At 46.8% G+C, this 23,372-nt stretch overlaps 1 protein-coding gene, 1 long non-coding RNA gene and 1 other non-coding gene across 3 annotated transcripts; all 3 read right to left on the bottom strand.

Annotated features, from left to right (window-relative positions):
• Positions 1 to 304: 304 nt before the first annotated feature.
• LOC144135305 (uncharacterized) lies at positions 305 to 17,124 on the bottom strand. Its single transcript, XM_077668015.1, has 6 exons — positions 17,047 to 17,124; positions 16,301 to 16,422; positions 13,615 to 13,765; positions 8,331 to 8,507; positions 1,813 to 1,929; positions 305 to 498 (listed from the first exon to the last, which is right to left on the bottom strand). The coding sequence occupies exons 1-6, from the start codon at positions 17,071 to 17,073 to the stop codon at positions 346 to 348; spliced, it is 747 nt and encodes a 248-aa protein (XP_077524141.1). The 5' UTR covers positions 17,074 to 17,124; the 3' UTR covers positions 305 to 345.
• Positions 17,125 to 18,172: 1,048 nt separating this feature from the next.
• Positions 18,173 to 19,148, bottom strand: LOC144134350 (uncharacterized). Its single transcript, XR_013315131.1, has 2 exons — positions 18,989 to 19,148; positions 18,173 to 18,390 (listed from the first exon to the last, which is right to left on the bottom strand). It is a non-coding gene; the product is annotated as an uncharacterized LOC144134350 (long non-coding RNA).
• A 3,716-nt stretch (positions 19,149 to 22,864) lies between these two features.
• On the bottom strand, positions 22,865 to 22,938 carry TRNAT-GGU (transfer RNA threonine (anticodon GGU)). The gene has a single exon. It is a non-coding gene; the product is annotated as a tRNA-Thr (tRNA).
• Between the last annotated feature and the right edge of the window lie 434 nt (positions 22,939 to 23,372).

Here is a 23,372-nt window from a genome sequence, read left to right as displayed (position 1 = left end):
TCTCACCTAAGAAATGTAAAAAGGCCTAGCCGTGGTCGTCTCGTAGCTGTGACACTAGAGCTATGTCAAGCGCGATTGCTGTTGTGCGCAAGATGCTGTTCGGCGCTATACTTTTTCAAATCAAAATGTGTCGTAAAATCGGGTAACTATGGCATGTAAGAGCCTCGTCCGTTGAAGCAGGACAGAAAACACAACTGAACACCCGCCATGGGTTTGACCCAAACACTCACAAAAAAATTCGATTTCACATCATAGCTAGTCATCTCCAGGAATCCCCCGTCTCCACGGGGATGGTGATGGTGGCTTGCCCTCCTGCAGCGTGCCCGGGCGATAGGCGGGGCATGGTCAATCAGGGATGTGGAAAAGGTCGTTCCTGATGATCTTGAGGCGAAAGAACGGGTCGGTCTCGCACGAATTCGTGTAGTCTCCAAGGTGCACGTTGTTCACCAGCCAGACCATGTTAGTTCGCATGTTGGCGGTTTTGTTCATTTGATCGAGCTGCGAAAACAATGGGCGAAATGCTCAGAATACACTATATACAGTAGGAAAACAAGTGACAATGCAGTGTAGGCCTGAAAAAAATTATTCAGGAGAGAGTAGTCCCATTTGTACTAAACAATTGTAATGGTTTGGCAAACATGTAAGCCACTGCCATGGGAGGAATGTTGCTACTCTCAATCGGTATACGTGTTCATCGCAAGAAAATAGACCATGGAAATAGGTGGAAAGATATTTCGAGAGTAACCATATGTCAGCTCCCATTTCCAGTGATTCACTTATTTATTCTTTAATATTCACCTTTTCTCTGTCTGCTTAACTATCGGTATACACGCAAAGGCGTCAAAGACACTAGGTTCCCTCGGTCACCACCTACTGAAGGCACCCGTTAACTGAAGGAATCTATTGAAGTAAATTACTTATCTCCAATTCTTCCGTCAGGAAATGAAATCCTTCCACAGTTTTAATCCCCTCGGTATTAATATACACCAAATCACTTCTTGATATATCTGCGTGAGTCGCTATTGTAAATCCTATTGAATCAGTCTTTCAGTAGGTTCTTAACGAAACGACCTCTATATTACGTGGCCCATAGTGCTCCTTGCCGGTACTCGACTACGGGGCGAAAACTTGAGAGGCTAACGGAAAGGGCTCAGCTTAAGTTATGGACAGCGAAGCGAGCCATGCAAAGAAGAATGATAGGTGTAACGCTGAGAGATCGGAAGCGGACAGAGTGGGTGAGGGGACAAACGCGGAATAATGGCATCCTAGTCGAAATCGAAAGGAAGAAATGGGCTTGAGCGGGGCATGTAATGCGAAGGCAAGATAACCGATGGTCCTTAAGGGTAACGGAGTGGATTCCAAGAGAAAGTAAGCATAGCAGGGGCCGGCAGAAAGTTAGGTGAGCGGATGAGATTAAGAAGTTCGCAGGCATACGGTGGGCGAAGCTGGCAAAGGGCAGGGTTAGTTGGAGAGACATGGGAGATGCCTTCGTTTTGCTGTGGGCGCAGTCGGGATGATGATTATGAGTGCCCCTCGATATTCCTCCTCGCATCGCCCTAGGCTTAAACTCTTTGTGTTTATCGATTCCTATAATCCTTCATTTCACTACAGTCTGTCTCTTCCAGGTTACATTTGATTTCTGTAGCATTCTTCCCATCAGTTTTGGGCTGTAGGAACTGTTGATATCTTGCAATGTGTTTTGTTTAATGTGGGATAGATTAGATACATACTCTTTTACCTTTTCTGGCGTGCATATTTTTTTGGTGTTTACTTTAAAAAAAAATAGTGAGACGCAGGTCATTGTCAACTTACTTTGTACCTCATCGTCGTTTCGCTATCCCAGAGGTAGATGAGGTCATCAGTTTGAACAGTTCGTCCAACATTCAGGCCGCCTGCTATCCTTTTGTAGAAGGTCTTTTCTTTGCAAACCTGGAAATGATCGGCGAGAAACGAGCGATGGTGTTCTCTGTGCCTTCTTTCTTTACGGAAAACACGCGCAGGCTCCTACATGACTGCGAAATTAGACTAGAATCATGATGGCGGCCATAGAATATCGGAGACAGTGGGGCAAAACGCCACGCAGCTATGCAAATCATTTTCGTCATCTTTTGCTGTTCGCATATAGCAGCAAAGAATTATTAGAACTTTTTGCAATTTTCCAGGCGTCGCTCTTAGAAACTATGAAAATGCCAGCAAAAGTGGAAAATCGTAAGATCTCACATTTTTTCCGGAGCAATGGGCCACAATGGTACCCCAGTAAAAAAAAAATGAGACTCTGGCTATGAGATCAAGCCAAATTGCCATGTAAGTAGGCAAAATGTTTTAGCCTAATTGCATCACACTCCCTCAGTTTTCCTCACACATGAATATAAGTTTAGATGTTAGATGGCGCTAAACGACACAACATCGCTTTCTGTTCTACACTACGCTAATGGTCCAGCGAGTGATGATAACGGAATCGGACACGATGACCAAAGGATGCCTCCGGGAAGACAGCGGTCCTTTAAAGGGATCCTCAAATGATTTCGATGGTCATATTCTAATGCCTTTGTCATATTCTAATGTCATATTCTAGGCCTTTGTGGGTATTGGAGCGTAATTTGAAAGCTCCGCGTTGAGCGCCTAATTTAGAAATAATTTTTAAAATCACTTTTTAAAGTCGCAAGCGATTAAATTTTTAATGTCGCAAGCGGTTAAGGCGACACGTCAGTCCTTATTGGCCTAGCCTAGAGAGCGCGGGCGGGATGGGACGTGGAAGTGTGCACTCCTGCCAGGCTCTACTTTTTATTTTCTTACGCGTCGGTGTGCAGTAACGGAAGGGGTGAAGAGGAGCATCAATTTAATCGCCTGTATCATCGGTGTTAATGAAGCTGCCTCAAGAATTTTTGCCGTTCAATGACGAACGGGGGAATAACGATTGCTAATACGCTTCTCCTAATCGCAGAATATATCATTTAATGGTCCCTTTAATAAGTATAAGCGTTTAACAGGCCACGTGCCCAGTTATTGAGGCATGAATACAAAGGTGAGATATTTTACCCTACCAAGAGCCGACCAAAACAGATCCAGGCACTCACTGGCGAAACTCCCATTACGCAATTAAAATAAAATCGCCAATGGTCGAAAGACGAGCAAAATGATCAGGATCTTGGTCTGCAGGCAGCTTCGAATTACTGTTGCATTTATTTCCGGCATACTGCAGCCCGAGATTCCAGAAAAGGGGGCGGATACCGTAGAACTATGAATAAGACGCAAACGCAATAAAAAGCAAAAAACACAGTTCGCACCGCTCATACACGAGCCCAAAAATAGCATGAGGGCATTTCCAGGGCAACCAAACACTAGTCAATAAAACAGCAGATTACCGAGCATAAAAAAAAGATCCTATATCGAAAATTTCGGTCGCTTACCCTTAGGATTCGAACAGTGTTCACTGATAGTGGTTCGGTAAAGTTTAACACAATAATGGCGTCACAAATGACGGCCACTGAACTCGTTCGCAACTGCCGATGAACAAACACAAGTAGCCGCGGTTGCCTACGAATGATTGTGGTGATTCGTTGCTGGAAAGCAAGCAAGAAAATCGCAAGCGGCACAATACGCAGTGTAGGGTTTTAAAACTCGGCATTCCACCACATGTAAGCAGCAAAACTGGTAGGTTAGGTGTTCGAAAGAGAGCTGAGAAGAGAAGCGACCCAGGGATTCCTGGACTGCTCGATTGCCATATTGCTTAACGAAAAGAGCGGAAAATCGGAGAGCGAAGAAACGCACATTCGGTGGGCAGACGTGAGCGGCACAAAGCGTCGATCTGGATATGCTTCGTGCCAGGCCGATAGAACACACGTATATTAAACACATTAAGGCGTGCGGACTAGCAAACAAGGCGACCCTTTTGGTCTTTAAGGAAAGTCAGCCAACATAGGGAATGGTGGTCCGTTGAGGCCTGGAAGGGTTGCCCTTATGCAAAACCCCAAAATTTCCCGATCGTCCAAACGATGACCCACGATTATTTCAGTAACTGAGTACGTTAACTCCGTTTTCGTGAGGGCGCGGCTCGAGCATGAAGCGACGTACCCTACAAACCCGAGTTTACATTGCTCAAGAACACCATACCAAGGCCACTGACATCTGTGTGGGTTTCAGTGGAAGCATTGCGACCGGGGTGGCGTAATATGGGTGGGGAGCAAGCAGACGGCGTAACGTCCTGGATGCATCTTTAAAGGTAGGACTACGGCTGGAGCGCTGTTGGTGCGAAGAAGGGTACCCAGAGGTGGGATGATTGAAACTTAATTGCGGATGAAATGTCGAAAACGGGAGCATAGCCTTCTAAAACCAGGTTCCTTCATCGTGGAGGGTTTCAGGAAATCAGCGGCAGCACGCAGGTTTAATGGGTCAAGAAGCACACTGTCCTTAGATGCGACGTCATCTAATGTCGTCAACTGGCGGGCAACGACGAAAGATTTCTGCTATGTTGGAATCAAGCTGCAGCTACACATCTCAACGCATGCCGCAAGCGAACGAGGTACGTCTCGAAACCAGGAGAGAAAGCAAATGTCGTCCAAGTGAACGAGTAGGCTTCCCATTTGAGGCTGCGCTGTATGGTGTCCATCATGCGCCCACAAGAGGCAGGGGCATTCATAGTCCTAATAGCATCACGTTGAATTCGTACAGCCCGTCAGGCGTCACAAAGCCTGTTGTAAAGTAGTCAGCGTCGGCAATCACGACTTGCCCGTACCCGGTGCGTACGTCTAATGATAGAAGAACTGAGCTCTCTGCAAACAGTCGACGGCGTCATCAATGCGGGGCAGCGGATAGAAGTCTTTGCGGGTAATTTTCTTGAGACGCCAGTAGTGACGCCAAAGCAGAGAGAGCCGTTCTTCTGAGAGACAAGGACAACGTTGGAGGCCCAAGCACATTGCGATAGTTGAATGACGCCAAACTGCATGTCGTTCCCCTGTTCGTCAGTGACCTGACGCTCGGCTGCCGAGACCCAATGTGGTCTTTGGCTCAACGGCGGTCGTGTGTCGGTCGGTGTTGATCCGATTAGTAACAGCCGCTGTGTGGCCGAAACATTGGCGGCAAAAGTCAAGCGATGAAACTAAACTGGTCTAGCGGATCCTGAAGCTGGGCATTTTCCGGCAGTGTACGATTATCGTTGATTCAGCGGCGAAGACGTCCAGGGGTCGGGATCAGTAGGATGGGAGGGATGGGGGTGAAGATAAGCCGCAGAGAAGGGGTAGAAGTTGTCCTCGTAAGTGCCGCAGAGGGCGACGAAGGTAACTCCGGAATTTCTCGGGAAGAAGAGAGAAGGGACGCATGAATGGATTCGTGACGGGAAGGGAGCTGCAGTCAGCTGCTACAGTAAGCACTGTTAACAGCAGGGATAGACAGTGGCGTGAAACGCAGGCGTCGGAAGGGACGAGTATAGAGGGTCTTTTGGAAGCAGAGTCCCAGTGAACACAGACGAGCAGAACATGGTGAGACAGCGACATTAGCCCAGTCAGTTTGGCCCGTGGGGTTGGTAGTGCCCATCGGGCTTTCGCTGGAGGCAAGAAGCTCGATTTCACCACGAGCGCAGTCCATGATTGCGAGACGAGAGGGAACGTTCCCACCTATGAAGTCATCGTGAGAGGATGATGCAAAGGCGATAATTTTATGACCTAGAGAACGTCTTGAACACTTACCCTGGCCCTGCAATGGCACAAAGGCATGATATGTTATGAATTAACGGCGCCGAACAAAAAACCATATAGTGGTGTGCGAAGTTTTTCAGCTGGCGGCACAATTACTTGGCCAAGAGAGACAAAGCAGCGCGGATAACAATAAGGGCGAAAGCCTTGGAGGCATTCACAGAAACCTGGATCAAATTCGACGGAGAAAGCAGAGGCATTGAACTGTTCGAGGAACAAGGAGTTCTTGCCTGCGGAACTGCGATGAGTTTTGCGGTGGCGGAGTGAGTCGGTGGCCCATCGGGGAAGCTGATCCGATACGCGAAGATGGGGATGGTGGCCAATAGACGGACTGCGATCGGAGAAGTCGAGGGTGTCAGGATGCGAAGTGCGGTGAAAAGGCTGGGGTGGGGCGTAGGGGCGAGCTTGGGGGCCAGCATAAGCAGCAGGGGCCAGGATGCGGCGGCAGCAGGGACGCATCACGTAGCCAGCAGTGCCATAGAATAGCAAATACGGAAGTTTTCCGGTGTCCACATGGGTGTAGACGTTGGGGTGGTGGCACAGCAGGAGAAAAGTAGGTCGACTGCGCGGGAACCCGGAAAGAAACGAAATTTTCTTGTCGGAGCTTCCAGGCGGCTTCGGAGTACGTAAGTGTCGCTGACGGCTGAGTGCGAACCGATAACAGGGCCCCGCAAACTTGCTAAGGATAATGTGCTGAAGGGCAGGAGGCAGGCTACATACACTATTCGGGACAGCAGGAAGGAGCGAAATCACCGTGCCATCTCCTCACGGAAAAAGGTGCTTCACGAGGATCATGAGTGAGCTCGCCTCTGTTGTCACCGCAAGGCTAGCTAGTAACTGTCTTCGTTTGTGAAGAAGGTTGCTGAGTAAAAAAAAAAGCGCTGTCGATGAAGCTCTCTGGCATAGATTTCAATATCGATGACAGAGACGGTGCGGCTCGTCCTCACAAGCATATTAAAAGCATCGTCCTCGATGCCATCGAGCACATGCTCGATTTTATCAGGCTCCGTCATAAACACACTGGCGCGCTTCTGGTGGTTGCAGGCATCTTCTATACAGCTGTTGGCGACGCTAGTCTTGAAGGCGGAGCACGTGAAGTCCGATTCATGGTTCTTGCATTAGAGGTTGGCGACACCAGTTAATCACAAGATAACATTCCTGAGTTCCGTGCTATCGTCCCACTGGCCATGATGCGCTCCCACAATCGTGGAAAAACAGCCAGTACTCCACGTCGTGGGCGTCCGATGCCTCACTGGCGGAGCCCACCAGGGAGGCATCGGGCGCCTGCGAAAAGCCGGCTGGCTGGTTGGCGTCGGATGATTGGTTGTAGCGATGATCCGGTTGCGCAGCACCAAGACGCAATCCCGAAATGACCACCAAGATAAAACTGGCTTTATTGGTAGAAGTTCGGTTGGGAGCGTAGGGTAGAGCAAGAAAACGCAGGTCCAGACCATGTCCAGCTTTCTCGGACACAAAAAAAAAACAATGTGAAATGCTTTGACGATAGTAAAAACGTAAATACAGAAAAAGTAAACGACTGCCGTTCGGTGACCTGCGAATATGATTGTTGTAGTGAAATCTTCCACTATATTAAAAAGTGGCGTTCATTAACGGTTTCCCGCTCAAAAATGCATTTGTCCAGAATTGCTGGGTATGTCAGAAGAGTGCGCTTTCGCCACGCCCTGTGCGTCGGTATCTTTACAATTCTGATTATATGAACCACGTACGCGAAACCAGTGATTAGACTAAAGTGGCACCTTTTGAGCGTACCAAAGATACATCTATGACATTTACTCCGGTAAAGAAGTATCTGGCATAGATTTCGAGCACTATTACAAGCTTTTGTAAATGTGTCCCAGTACTGACCGCGTTACAGTAGTCTGATATATGCGATTATTCAAAACAAGGGTTGGGCATTCACCCCAGCTGCATTGCCATCGCTCAGTGCAACACTCTGCTATATGTGGCTAACCCCAGAATACTTCACCTAGTGCTCCCAATGACCCAAGCTTTTTCGGATAAGCCCCGTTCTCTATTATTATTTTAATTTTGGGAATATGTTTTTGCGCGCTTAGCTGCGTTTTAAACTTTAAGGCAGTGAGAGGTGCTTATCTGAATACATAAAACTAGTATCAGTATGTCTTAATCCAGCATTATAAGAGCATTGGCAGCCATATGGTAGCTTAATGCTTTGAAAGAAACACAGCAAAGACCTCAACAACCTGGAAACTTCGGCCAACAACGACACCTAGAGGCAATTCCACACACGCAGCTCAAACAATGAAATCACTTGACTCGAGATGGCTTATTTCTAACCGCAACCGATAATCAAGACGCTGCTGTATCAATGACCAGAATATTCTGACGGGATTTCAATGAAGTGGCGAAATCTGTCTTTTCCCACGAGCTGCGCTACACCTGCACAGCCACGAGGACGACTTTTATCCCCATCCGCAACAGCTACCTGCTACTGTCATTGTCATAATGCAGGTGTCGTATCCAAAATACCATGCAGGATTTATTTCCTTGAGCCCCTCCGAACAAAACCCGGTCCCTAGGTGGATCATTTGATGATATAGATGCCCTGCTGCCATTTTCGGCACATTGAGAGTAGCCACAGTAAATACCATTGTCACTCACCCAAACGTCCAAGTGGGTCAAGCTGGAATATAAGCAATAGGTGTAGACCATTTTGTCAAAGCGTAGCCCGGTCTGGTTGATCTTGTAGAAGAGCGTGCCTATCTCCAATGAGAGTCCCATCTGTGCGTGCGGCGTCTTGTACACCGTGTCCTTTGATACCAGGACCGCATGGTTTTTCTGCACACGCAGTGGTCGTAACCGCGCAGGCAAATGTGTTAAGTAGTCATATTCCGCTTACGAGGCACAATGATAAGAGATGAATCACACGCGAACGTATCGTGCTGTGGCATCATGACATTGGTCAGGGAGGAATTATTAATCGGGGGCAGCGCGCCGTGAAACGTATTCATAAAAAAGAAAAAATATAAATTTTTTTTAAAAAGCAAGGAATTCGAGTGGAGAAAATACGTAGTACGCATGATAAAAGAAATTACAGAAATAGATGAAATTTTTGTTTATTGTAACAAGTAAAGCTTTCTTGCAATCACTTGATTGTGAAGCAACTGTAGAATATTTAAAAATACTTTTACGAGCATATCGATGGGAATGGTCCAAATTTATTCTTAAAAAAATGGAGGGACGAAAGAAAAAATTGGCTAAGGTTGAGTTTCAGACACCGTTTACATGAGAGAGAGCGATTGGTGAGCGAGCAACCTTCTCTGTACCTGCGTGTACGGCGCACCAGTTACTGCTCTGATCGACATTGGCGCCAAAATTGCGCTCCTCATTTCGCCGTCGTCTGAAGTTTGTCACACCTGCCATTTCCTCAGCAGTTCGTATCGCCAATGTAAGTGCTGCTGCCGTCGTTGGAATGTGCACTGGGCGTGTTTGCATTTCTGGTTGTACTATAAATGTCCTGTTCACTGTCCGTGACCACTGTCGCCACGATGTGATCGTCGGCATCGATTTTTTAACGACCCACGCACTGCTCTGAAAGCGCCGATACCAAGCCGCCCCGCTTAAGTGCCGTTGAATTTACTCTCCTACCGCGGGACGCAGCAGTATATATTACAATATCCCCGTTTTCCCCTGTTACTGATGGTGCCTACGTCACCTACCCAATCAAGGACGTTGTCCTTTCGCATAACGTCATCCTTCCACACATTGTCCTGACCGTCACCGGAAAGCGCACCTACCTTCTGATTCTGAAGTTCAGCCTCTCTACTGAAGTCTTACTCGCTGAACTGTTTCCTTTGTCCGAATGCACAGTTTCTGCTCTCACAGGTCAGCCTCCGTCTGGTCTCTATAACCATCCCCGCTAGGCCGCTTCACGTCCGGACCTCAGTTCTGCTATGATCGCGGCGGATTAGGATGGATGGATGGAAGGTAGGAGCGTCCCCTTTGAAATGGAGTGATGGCGGTTGCCACCATGCTCAGCTTTTTTTCCTTTTAGTTCAACTGTGTTATACAAGGGCGCTGGCCACCTGACCACGCAAGCGCCCTCGGAACCCTTTTAGTTTCCTACAGTGACATGTTCGATTTCGGGAATCATCCTCTCGGCCAAACTACTGTCGTGACGCATCGTATAATTACGGGTGATGCCAGCCCCATGTACAGAAGACCCTATAGTTCCTCCCTTTCTGAGCGCCATGTCATCCAGACAGAGTTGGACAAGATGCTGGCGAACATTATTGAGCATTCAGCAGTCCTTGGTCGTCCCCTATGGTGCCGGACAAAAAGAAATATGGAACCTAGCGCTTCTGTGTCGACTGTCGCCACCTTAATCAGATGAAAAGGACAGACGTCTATCCTGATCCGAGAATTGATGGCCCTCGACTGCCTACACGGTAACAGATATTTTGCTTCTATTGATCTCCTATCAGGCTACTGGATGGGGATGGTGAGAAGACTGCCTCTGTCACCCAAGAAGTCCTTCACCAATTAAATCATGCCTTTTGGCCTCTGCAATGCTCCAGCCACCTTCAAGCGCATGATGGACTCGCTCCTACGTGGCTTGAAATGTACTACGTGCTTGTGCTACCTAGATGAAGTTATCGTTTTCTTCCGCACATTCGAAAGTCCCCTACAAAGTCTTTCTACATTCCCTGCGGGCCTCCGCCACGCCGGTCTCCAACTTACATCCAAGAAACGCAGCTCCGACCAACGCCAAATTAAGATTCTTGGCCATTTGGTTGATTCTTGTGTCAAGCCCGACCCTGACAAAGTTCGTGCCGTTCGCAAGTTCCCCTGACCCCATTCCTCAAGCGATATGCGTAGTTTCCTCGGGCCGGTTTATCCCGAAAATCACCGACACGGTCTGTCCCCTTACCACCCTCTTGAAGAATGATGTGCCTGCTGGGGCCTTTATCAAGCTCGCGCCTTCACAGTACTTGTTGCGGCGGTCACTGCTCCACCTGCGCTGGCCCATTTCAACCCTTCTGTGCCTACGGAACTTCGCAAATTCCCTGGCATAATCAAGAAGTCTGCGATGCCGGTTAGCGGTCTGAAGCAACTCGCACTTGCCTACATCTGGTCAGAATACCACAAATGTGTGAACGTCTACACGGATGGATCTGCGTCTCCAAATGCATCAACAGCAGCTTTCGCAATCCCTGCACAACAGACGACCCGCAGATTCATTTTGGGGCACAAGTCTACTTCAACCGCTGCAGAGCTTGTGGGCCTTCGGGAATCGATTCGCCACATCTGCGGAGAACCGCCTCAGGAGTGGTGCATTTTCACCGACTGTAAACCTGCGCTACACATTTTAGGATGCTTCCTACGCCACAAAGCCTACCAAGCTCTGGCTCTTGATATCAATAGTCTCGTATCATTTTCTCAGGGAAACGGCCACCGTATAGTGTTTCAGTGGATCCCCGGACACTGCGGACTCGATGGAAATGAGACCGCCGACGCTGAAGCAAGGAGCGCCTTCAGCAGTGGCCTGCGTACAGCCGTACCGTTCTCTATAGTGGACACAACTTGTCTCCTTTCGGAATTGATGAGGAGGGCGACGGCTAGGTACTGGGCCCTGCCAGACACCCGCCACATCCACCTTAAACGGCTAGATCCGACGATGACCTTTTCAGTTCCTCGCGGAATACCTCGCCCTATAGCATGCGCTATCCGTAGACTACGTTTAAATGTGGCATTCACGCGCAAATACTTGCACTTAATAGGACAAGCGGACTCCCCGGAATGTACCACATGTGGCGTGCTAGAGACTATAGAACATGTTTTAGTGGCGTGTCCAGCGTATGCACGTGAAAGACTCATACTCGCATCTGCACTGAAGCCTATGGACACATCGCTCCTCTCTGAGGATTTGATCCTCGGCGCTTGGCCAGATAGTTTTAGAACTGTAAAGGCAACGCGAGCGCTCTCACGCTTTTTGAGCGACACGGACCTTGTCTCGCGTTTGTGATGTCAGAAACTGTGCCTTTTTTTAAAGTAGTTTTTCATCTGCCTCCTCCCATTATCATCGCCCCCATCGTGACCTTCTTTTATCTCCTCTTCCCGTCCCCCAGAGCAGAGTAGCAGGTCAGATATTTATTTTTAAGGCCAACCTCTCTGCCTTTCCTATCAATCAAAGCTCTCTCTCTCTCTCTTCGCACAGACGCCACTGGCAATGGTATTGGCGCATTCCTTGCGCAGCGCCAGCACGAGCACTATCGTGTGCTTGCCTTCGCCAGCCCCCTGCTATCTCCCTCCGAACTATTCCATTACGGAGCGGGAGTGGCTTGAATTTGTTTGGGCGTTAGCGAAATTATTTGTTTAGGAAGCCCTTCTGTGTAGCTACGAACCACCAAGCCTTGACAAATTGGCTGTCCTCTCCCAAAGACCCTACAGGCCATGTGGGTCGCTAGGTTCTGTGCTAGCAGGAATGCATATTTACTGACGCCTACAAGTCCGGCCAGCTGCACCAAGACGTTGACTGTTTGTCCTGCCAGCCTGTCGACCCTCCGGATTCTCACAACCGTGCTACAGACGATAGTGTTTTGTCCGTATCAGGCTTCCTACACATCAGTGACGAGCAGCGCCGTGATCCATCTCTGCGCCCCATAATGTACAGCCTCCGCAGCGACCCTTCCGATCCTGCTCTACACTGCTCTTGTTGCATAACGATACTCTGTGCCGACGCAATATGAATGCAGATCGCGCTGAGCTCTTGCTCGTCGTCTCGACCCATCTCCGCCCCACTGTACTCTCCCGACATCATGACGCACCTAATGCAGTGTACCTCGGCATGTCACGCACGTCCGACAGCGTGCGCAGGCGGTTCTTCTGGCATTGCTTTTACCGCTCTGTCCGCGGCTGCGCTGCCGCTTGCAAGCAATGTAAGCGCCGGAAAATTCCCCCGCTGCCGCCTAGTGGCCAGGTTCAGCCCATCCACATTCCGGCTGACGTATTTTTCCTTGTTGCTCTCGGCCTGCTCGGCCCTTTTCCAGCATCAACTTCCGGGAAAAAGTGGATTGCCGTTGCGAACCGTTATGCTACCCTGTACGCTATAAAGCGCGTTACCGCTGCCAGCTGTGCCTTCGATGTTGCAGACTTTGTTCTCCCTGACGCCGTCGTGCTTCATGACGCTCTTCGTCAACTGCTTACGGATCGAAGCCTCTGCTTTCTTCCTAAAGTTGTTCACGACCTTCTGCGCTCATGCTCCACCCGTCACACGTTCACGTTGGGCTAACATCCCCAATAAAACAGCCTTACTGGGAGCCTTTACCGCACCCTGACGGACATGCCGTCCATGAATGTCTCAGACCACTATCGTGACTGGGACGTCAGTGTACCTTTGGTGACGCTCGCCCGCCATGGTACCACCGGATACTCCCCATTCTAACTGCTCTTTGGCGACGACCAGTTGCTACCCTTTAACAGCTTACTGCCTCATGACGCTTCTACAAGCAGTTACGCTTGTGACGCCATTGCCCGTGCTGACACTAACCGCCGAATCGCTCGGGATCGTCTCGACACTTCTCAGACCGCTTAAAAACGTCGTTACGACCTTCGTCATCGTGACGCCCCCCCCCCCTCCCACCCGTCTCTCTTGTAGTCCTCTGGCTCTCTCCGCGCCGTGTGAGCCTGCGTAAGAAGGTATTCTGCCTCGTTACGTGGGTCTTAACCGCGTCCTGGGGCAATTGAGAAACGTGAAATCGCGCTCACGAGGTGTGAGGCGAGAAAGAGAACCATAATGAAAAGTGCGTAAACGAGCAAAGGGTAGCAAAGGGAATGAGACATCGTCGTGGTCATGCGAGGATTGTGACTGATAAAACACACAAGGTACGGGTTTATCCATGGCCAGTTAGTTGTAGCGATCAGCTGAGCATCATTCATTTCTTACCAAGTCCGGGTATCTCTTAGACGTCGATATTGCCGGTTCAATGCTAAACAGTTTCGTGTTGTAGGCGGAGGGTGGCGCTGCAATGCAATCGTCGTCATTCTTCTGGAGTCCCGTGGAGCTGACGGCTATCACGATGTCCGCCTTCATGGTTCTGCGAATAGACGAAGAGGTTACTCGGTCGATCCGATTTCTCTCCTGCCTTAGCGCCCGTTACATGCGAACCCTTCAGAACCAAGCTGCCAAGAAATCACGATAGAATTCACTTCTTTTGCCGCCACGCGGGGCAGGAAAAGCGACGAATGGAATAATTTTGCTAAAAGATAGAACACATACAGAAAGTCAAAGTTTGATCTGAGTACTTCCAGATCCGTGCGCGGGCGTAATAGTTAATCGCTATTTCGCGATGAACTCTGGATACCTCATTGGATTAAGTTAACCGGCAAACCGCGAATCCAGATTTCGATTGTTCACAAAACGCGTTTTTGTCCCACACAGGGCTTCCCTAACTTGGTGGCTTCTAAACACTACTGTTGTTTGAACTGTGAAGGATAGTGGAGCCTCTATAAAACATTGCATTCAGGCGTCGCAGTCTCTGGTGCATGCGGTAGATCGCTTAGAACGGAAAGCCTGTGAAAACATTAAGTCCGTAATGTTAGTCCTGATCTGATGGCAGCCTTGAAACCACGGAACGCATATGACAGTGTGCTTTTGTTTCATTTCTGTGTTCATCAATAGCAAACCAGCAATGTAATCACTTTTAATTACTGACAGTCCAATAGAAAGCAGTCGAAGAAACCGAAAGCCGCTAGCAGGATACGTGACCGCAACCTCCGTATGGGGCATACTCTATTGCTGTGAGCAATGGCGGGTGTGGTACAACATTCGACTTTCGAGTGTTTCCGATCGGCGCCAGCCTAGTCTTTTCGGGGGCATAGAACGTCCTGTAATACAGGAAGTAACTAATGGACTGGGATCCAAAGGTCAGAGTGGTAGCTACTATATGCTGCCTACGGTACCAAGACCGCCAGAATCCGTAGCGCTCGTCAGACATTTAGCAGACAAGGCAGAGACATGACGGTCACGTTATGACAAATATTTGAAGGAAGCTTTGTTTTCTTTAGCTGCAGTGATCGTCGACTTCGCTGAAATATGTTATAATGAGCTTCCTGTGTTCTTACTCTTGTCTGCTCAAAGCTGAACGACGACTCTGTTTTGACAGTCTTGATGCCATAGGTCGCTTAAGGCGGCTGTTTAACTGCTTCCATCCTCCCCTTTCGGTGACCTTCTATGTAAAAGTTGCGGTGTTACAGGAGGTTCTACGTCAACCGCTGTTAACGACAGGGGCGCCGGTGAACATTCGCAAGGTTGGATCACATGCTACTTGAGTACACTTGAAAGTAAAGATGTGGACAGCCGCCGCCATACGCAAGTTGGCAGATGACTTGCGGTTTGTGGTTATTGTTTCTTTTTTTTGTAACACGAAAGGAATTTCTCATCGATCGAAACTGCAAAGGACTAAAAATGCAACCACCTATGCTTTCTTTGGTTTAGAGGACTGTTGGCTTATTTTAAAAAGAAGTCTAACGAACCCATCACACCCTTTCTTCATGCGGTCAGTCCCACTGAAGCAGCAGAGGTCTGAACACTTATTCTGAAAGACGTTATTCCCCGTATCTTTTCTCACAAACGTACAATTTCCTTCGTGTGTGTTTAGGGGACCCTCCATTAATTCCTCCATCTACAGTGGTTAACGAAACTCACATACATCTCTCTTGCGCATGTTTCCGCTGACAATGCTAAGTTGCCATTCAGCCTTTTACACCGCGTGTCCCGCGTGTATAAGATGTCCATGTTCAGCTGCATTCATCATTGGCGATATTCAAGGGTTTGACTCTCCTCCACCTACTGCTCTGTGGTATAACTCAATTGTCGATTGCTTCTGATATCTGCGGCGTTTCTATTACTCCTCGGCCCAATATTGTTATTTCTTCAATGGTCTGACCTATGCGAAAAACGCGTTGCGTATCCGCAAACGATTGTCTCGTTCGCTATCACACATCGGGGCATTCGAGTGCCACTTGTGCTACGGATTCAATCCATCTTCTCATAGCAGAGCTACCGCCTTCGGTTGATACTGAAGCGTCCTGCTGACTTTTGTCTCGTAGTGTGCATTTTGCGCATATTTACAGCGTACTCATTTGGTCAAAATTCTTCAGTCCATGAAGTGTCTTTTCAGCAATACAGTCTCGCACATAAGAAAATGTCGATGCTTGCAATTTAAGAAAGGTGACCGCGAGTGCCTTTTTCCATTACATTGATTCGGAACTCTAGCTGTGCGGCAACTGCTTAACTTCTAGGCTCAAAAGGAAATATGACCAGAATACCATTGAATATTGTTGTTTGGCTTGTTCCTGGTATATTAGAAATAAACTCCGATGCGAGGCGTAGCGTCTCTTCGACGGCCTCATTGGTCAGTGCTTTGATAATTGAGTTTCAAGGCGTCGGTGAACATGTAGTGAATCAACCCTACTTCGTTTCCACAGCATCGTCTCCTATAAACTCTCATGAATTTGCATGCCATATCTCAGCGGCGTCGGGCAGTATGTTAAGTATAAGTTATCCCGCTCGCCTTTAAGTATTTATTAGTGATACAAAGAGGTTTCAAATACAAGAAGTGTATACTTACTCGACTGCCAATTTGAACTGTGCCTTGTATATGTCAAATGCATTGCTGACGTGGTAGTCGTAGATTCCCATTGCTAATACTGTTTTTCTGTTGCGGTCGTGCCCTTGTAAGCTCTTAAATTTCTACAAAAAGAGCAATTAGAAGAATGGGTGAGCACGAACAGACTGATCGTTAAATACACAAGCAAGCCGACAAAAACTGTCTAAAGTGAAATATCTTGAAAAGAAAATTTAGGCGTTATACCTGCATATCGCATGTAAGAAACTATGAAGGAATCAAAAATAACATGGCATGAATTTTTGCCACATCGGCATAAACACTGTTGAAGTGTTTATAAAACACTGACTTGATAGTACATTGGTAGACTCCATCCGATTTAATTTATAAATAATTATTGAGAAATTACCGAAAAGACACGCCGCAAGTCAAATTGCGCCTTCATATAACCAACACCATTTGGATTCTGTTGTTGGCATTTCCAGTGGAAATCTGCAATACGGCGAGCGGCACTCTTGCAGTGTCTGAAGTGGGATGCCTCCGAACAAAAAATGACAAAACATCTTTGTTTTTTTTGCTTTGATCAAGGCCTGCTAGGGGATTCATCCCCTTTTTGAGAACTTAAGAAACCCACCTTCGGACATGTCCCCAAACACGCCCACTTGTCTTCGCTCTCCTTGCACAATGCACAAGAAACCACTGTGGCCGCTTGCCGCACTCTGCATAAAACAATGCTTTACGGCACTCACTTGAAGCACGTCTTTTGCTTTGGCCATCAGAGTCGTCAGCTTCGATACTGTTGTCGTTAGCGTCAGGAGCCCATAACTCTTCATGTTGATTGCGGCCAAGCTGTTCAACTGGTTTTTTACCTCCTGATTGTCGAATTGGTTGGAAGTTGCGTACCTAGAACGGAAGGGAGAAACAATGCGCAGGGGAGATGAAGTACTGTCGTAGGCAACAGTGGTGTTCACCATGTGAACTTCAACTTAACTGCATTGCAGCGCCAGGATTTTGATATTCTAGGTAAGCATAAGCGCCAAGAAAAAAACGAGGGAAATGACCTGTATTTAGATACGCACTGCCTTCGTTCGGCTGCTTCAAAAAGAGGCGCGAGCATGACGTGGTCGTGCGTCGCAATTGACTGGAAACTCGTATGGTACACGCTATCGTTTTTCACAAGATGCATCGGTATGGGTGAAGAGCTTTAATAGAGGAAATATTAAAAGGCAATCACAGAAACTACACGTCGATCAAGCCCCGTCATGGCTTTGCAAGCACTTCTCGGTACGGCATCAGTATTGTCACGAATACGCCGAGGACTGAGCTAGAAAAGCGGACCTCGTACACTTCACTATCTGCCTTTCGCTGCGGAGATATGAACGACATCAAGCGGTTGGAGTGGGTAGAAAGCCAATGAAATGGGAAACAATATTGGTCCCAATTAGCGGTCGTTATTGGGTAGATGGACGATATTAAAAGAGAGCACTTCCTCAAGGATTTTTTCATAGTCCGGCTACACATTAAGAGCTTTACATACACTACGGGCCATGCTTTAAGTATTTTGCTTCAATAACGGCACTTTGTAAAGGGAATAAGAATCGCCCCTTAAGGGGATAGCCGCAAAAAGGAAACAGATAGCGCAGTAGCGAGGCATCGAAGTGGAGCAGAAGAAGGACAAGACGTGTCAAGAGATGTACAAAAGCGGAAGTTATAGAAGGCATGCTTGTGCGAGTGCTTCTAGTATGTGTAATTATCCTAATAAAGAATTGCTCTATTGTTGCTAATTACTTCCGGCGGATACCCCATATAGCGGCCTCCAGCAAGGATGCCAGAGTATGTATGGGCCACAAAAGAAGTGTACAGAGACAGTAGATCTCACTGGATGTCGAATGAGATGCCGCCTTTGGTCTTCGTACGCGACATGATCTCCTTCTGGAACATTTCCCAGCTCGTATCGGTCTCGGCGGCGTTCAGCTGATTGGCGATGACCACGACGTCAGTGTAGAACAGGTAGGTGCAGAGGCCATCCGGAGGCATCATGTACGCCATCACGGCCGAGGCCCCGAGTGTGCAGACCAGCTCTTTGACTGAGACTTTTCGCGTGCAAGAGATCGACATGATTGTGTCAACGACTGGAGTATGCTATTGAGGATGCATCGACAACTTCCTATCACGACGGCGCTCCGCTGAGAGTTATAACTCAGTTTAAAAAAATTATATAGAATGCCCAGAAATCTTTAATGTCATAATCATCACGATCAGCCAGCTTGTATATTCTGCACTATAGCAACCTTTCATATGACCTCGACTTCACCCTATCTTGAGCCTGCCTCAGCCACAGTATATCAGTGAATTTTCTACTCTGTCGGCTCATTTGGCTTCCTGCCACACACTGCTGGGCATGCTTGCGCAAATATTTGGCGCCATGAGCGGAGCCTGGACAAGCGTGGGCGTTATCAGCCGTGGCCAGCGTCAACAGTAAGCCGCGATAGATCACCGAGTTCAAAAACTCATACAGTAACAGGAACGCCTCTGCTCTAGCTTTCAAATTTTTTGGACTGTGAAAACTCTGTCCAACCAGGAATGTGCAGCATAGAAAACAGGAAAAATTGATGCCGTTTTCTATCGTCCTCTGCTAAAATACGTGGAGGCGCACTTTAATATGGCATTCCAGCCCTAGTCTTGACTTACAGGGTTCAGGCGTCGTCGTAGTTAGTTTGGTGGTCGTGGTTTTCTTAGTGGTCCTCATTGTTGTACTAGTAGTGCGTTTAGTGGTCGTCGTGGGTCTTTCAGTCGAAGTCGTCGGGAGCGTAGTTGAATCGGGCGTGGTAGTTGTTGCGACAGTGACCGTAACTGAAAGCATAAAAGCGGATTTTGTAGCAACAGCAGAAATTAAGGTTGGTGCACAGCGAGGAGGCTAAAAATTATGGCCCTTTTGTAGACAATGTCCCACGCTCCGCTGTCTGTCAGGGCGGAAGTGTCTTGTTTTATTTGTTTTCTTTTTTTGGTGGCGATCTCTATTACAAGCTGTAGTAAGCGCGAACTAAGAACGCACGGGTCCGCTATGCTTTCTTGAATTATATCTTTCCTTACACTTCTTGTTCAGTTTCTTCGATATAATTACAGCCTTTGCGTTTTAATTCGCAGTGACGTGTGGTTACTGCCCTTCATCATATGTTGCCACTGAAAAGCGTATTTTAGAGACGAACATGATAATACTGGCAGACGTCCCTTGTGTAACTAGTGCTGGTGTACATGTATTGGCCTCAGCAAAAATCCATGTCCCAAACACAGGTCTAAACTCAAATGAATAAGAGTGGAGCACGGATATATTTACAAAGGGAGATAATCATCTGGATTATCTCCGACAAGAATCAATCCTCCGATAAGGATTAACCCGCTGCATTTCATGCAGTTAGACACTCAAGGCATAGCAAGGGTTAATTTCCAAGTTAGTTTTCTGAAATGTGAGAGGTCCACTCTGGGATGCGAAAGCACAAGCTCCCCATGGGCCCCGTGTTTTGGGGGCTGCGAACTTGGGGAAACCTTCTCAGCGTGGAACTTTAAAAGAAAAGATACACTCGGGGATGAAAGTGTCTGAACCGCGTACTCCATAAACGAAGCCAGTAGCTCCTAATAGCCACACTAATATTATTAGCACTTTTAGCGACGTTTGTGGAGAGGAAAGACAAAATCTTGATCTTTCTCTTCCACAAGGGTGCCCTCCAAGAGGCGGCTAAAAATAGAGCTATCGGCTTAGTGTATGGAGCATGCGGTTCAGATAGTTTTGTCGCCGAGTGTGCGTTCCTAGTCAGTTGACGACTTATTTAGTCCTTGCAAAGTCTATAACATGTAAAATTTCGGTTTCATTTTGTTAGTTCGTTAACCACTGCAAACATTCCAAGCACTCTGTGCTGGGTGCAAGTGGTTAAAACAGTGAGCGAATGAGCTGAAGGTCCGGGTCTGAATTTTGGGTGCGGCTGCCGCGCTTCGATTGAGGCAAAGCGCGTAAGGCGTTATGCGATGTGTGTGCTATGCCATGTGTGTGCTATATGTGCTATGCGATGTCACCCAAATTAAGATGACCCTATGCTATCTAAAATATCTAAAAGCCCTCCAACGCTGCGTTCCTGATAGATCATAGGCTCCTTTGCGACGCTACAACCTACAATTTGCAGTCTAAATCCCTACTGAGAAGACAAAACAAGAAGCCATTGATGTTAAGCCAATTGAATCGGGGATGAATGGCGCTAGGAAACTGTTTGCCTGCCGCAAACCGAAGGACAAGCGATTCATTAGTTTTTGAAGCAGAACTTATGGAACATTCAGTTAAAGCATTATGCCATGATGTATTACGATTGCCAGATTTGCATCCAAACAGCTTATTTTTGCCAACTACGGATTAAGCTCATGGCATCGAAGTTGTTTTTGAAAACTGCAATTACAAAGAGCGCCCAAAAATGCTTGTTGCAGGTGCAAATTTGCGACTATCCCAATATTTCGCGCTTCACTACTTTCTGGAAAATTACCGAATGACTGGAAGTTAGCCAGAGTTGTGCCAGTATTCAAGAAGGGCGGCTGTTCATTATTAGAAAATTACCGCCCAACATCACCGACATCCTCATGTTGTAAACTATTTGAACATATTGTTGTCAATCAGATTAATGAATTTTTAGATAAGCACTCAATACTGTCTAATGTTCAGGATCTAGAAAGAACTATTCAGCAGTAACACAACCAGTCACAGTATTACATTCACTCGCCTCATGTCTTGATAAAAATGGTCAAATTGACGCTGTATTTCTTGATTCTAGCAAAGCTTTTGACGCAGTTCCAAATGGCAAGCTAATGCTTAAACTTACACTTCCTCCGCCTCCAGGAATTTTGATCGCATGGATAAAGAACTATCTAACAAACCGCCGCCAGTTGTTAACAATTAATGGGCAGCAATCTAGCTGTATCCCGGTCTACTCAGGAGTCCCTCAAGAAGGATTCCAAGGACCATTGCTTTTTTTTACTTTGCATAAAAGATATTGCTACTGCAATTAGTTGCATGTGCAAATCAGGTTGTTTGCGGATGATTGTGTGCTTTTTCGAGAAATCACTTCAACAAATGTTCAAATCATTTGAATGCTTCTCTTGCTGGCATATTTGATTGGTGCAAAATCTGGGGAATGCGGCTTAACACTGAACAGACGGTCTTTCCTCCTTTCTCTCGTCAAAGAACTGCGCTCCTTTTTATGTACACGTTAGGTTCGCCGCCTTTGCAGCAAGAAACCAAATATAAGTGATTGGGTGTCCAAACTGATAGCAGTTTATCAAGGAATTGACACACTAACAATACTTTTTTCTTCGGTCATGCGTAAATTGTATTTTTTTGCGACATAAACTTAAGAACTCTCCACGTAACGTAAAATTGTTTGCTTATTATTCACTCATTAGACCTAAACTTTAATATGCATGCGTTTTTGGGACCTGTTTACTAAACAGAATATAAAATATCTTGAAAGGGTACAGAGGAAAGCTGTGAAATTTATCTATTCAAGATTTTCTCGTTAATGAATCTCTTTCACAAATAATGAGTTATAAAGGCACTGAACTTCTTGAGCAACGAAGGAAAAATCTACGATTGCGGTTCCTTTCCATGCATTTTAATCGATATTTAGCAATTCACTCTTCATCCTATCTGTCTCGTTCAACGTCAAGGCATTCTCGACACCGTCATCCGAATTAACTAACCCCTTATTTTCCACAGACAAATGTATTTCAAGTTTTCATTTTCCCTCGAACTATAACAGACTAGAATGACTCATTGTTGTCTGTTTCCATTGATTGATGCATTGTTTATTTGTATTATTGTCCTCCTTACCACTCGGTTTGGACCTGAACGAGGTCTGCAGTATCGAATAAATAAAAAAGGGCGTATTCAATTTGAGTCATGTGAGTATCGTTGTAGCTTCTTCCCAATATTTGCTGTGCCGCAATGCCCTATACAAAACCTTGTTACGTTTTGGTTTCAAAGTGCTGACAGAAGCTCTTTAGGCAAGCAATGTATATCAAAGTTTCTGCAAAAGTTGCACATGTGTGACAGCATTTAGGAAACGATTACTTTTTTAAATGCGCGTGATTTTTTTGAACGTCATGAGGTTACATACATAGAATTTTTGCTCATGACCGAAAGAAATTACATTTTAATGGTTTCCGAGCTATCTCCGGAGGCAGCGGGCCTTAACAGTACCATCACTATTGTCGGTTATATTAATTTAGCATAAGATGGTTTTGTCTCGGCGTATCTTGAGAGTGAAAGAGTCATTATATTAGCTCCGAAATATCAAGCATATGAACATTACTAGTAAAAGCTTCATATTACGTGTTTCACAGAAGCTTAACACATGCATTTACTTGGCTAAATAAACTATAAACCACAGCTCAACATACAGTTTCCATTCATACGCTGTGGCCAGTTTATTGCAAAAAGGTAGTAATTACTGATTGGCATCCATCCAAGCGCATCCCTACAGTTTCAGGAATAGCTTTCACAGAAAGATCGTAGGTAAAGAAAAATTCTTCCTGGTCTGGGTTTCGAACCCAGGCCCACCGCTTCACCGGAGCAGTCGCTCTACCAAATGAGCCAACCAGGATAGATAGCAGATGGTAGGGCGAAATTGAATTGGCAAACACTGTTCCCACTTCAAGATATTGATCAATTCGATCTCGGCTTATCAACTGCTATTTCAACGGGTTACGTGCACTGGAGAGATTGCTTTGCCTGCGTTTTCGCGCGTTGTAGGGAACATTTATTGTACCACAGCACCGAGAGTAACGGCGTTTTCGAAACTGTAAAAAGTGATATGGGTATTATTTTCACTGGGCTGCACAACTCTCAATAATTTAAGAGCCTAATTAAAAGTTAGCTGCTTAATATTAAACAGCCAGCTAGTGTCATGTGTGTCATGGCTACCCCGTGCTCCGTGCGAAGAAAAATAGTGTCTCGAGGATTGTCTCCAGATGTCGGGCACTTTGCCTCTTTCAGTACAAGTGTAGAGCAGGCGCGAAGGCTAACGTATTGGAGAGG

Source organism: Amblyomma americanum, chromosome 5, assembly GCF_052857255.1.
Source record: "Amblyomma americanum isolate KBUSLIRL-KWMA chromosome 5, ASM5285725v1, whole genome shotgun sequence".
Taxonomy (NCBI): domain Eukaryota; kingdom Metazoa; phylum Arthropoda; class Arachnida; order Ixodida; family Ixodidae; genus Amblyomma; species Amblyomma americanum.
Note: the sequence above shows the minus strand (reverse complement) of the source record. Positions and strands in the feature narration are given on the sequence as shown.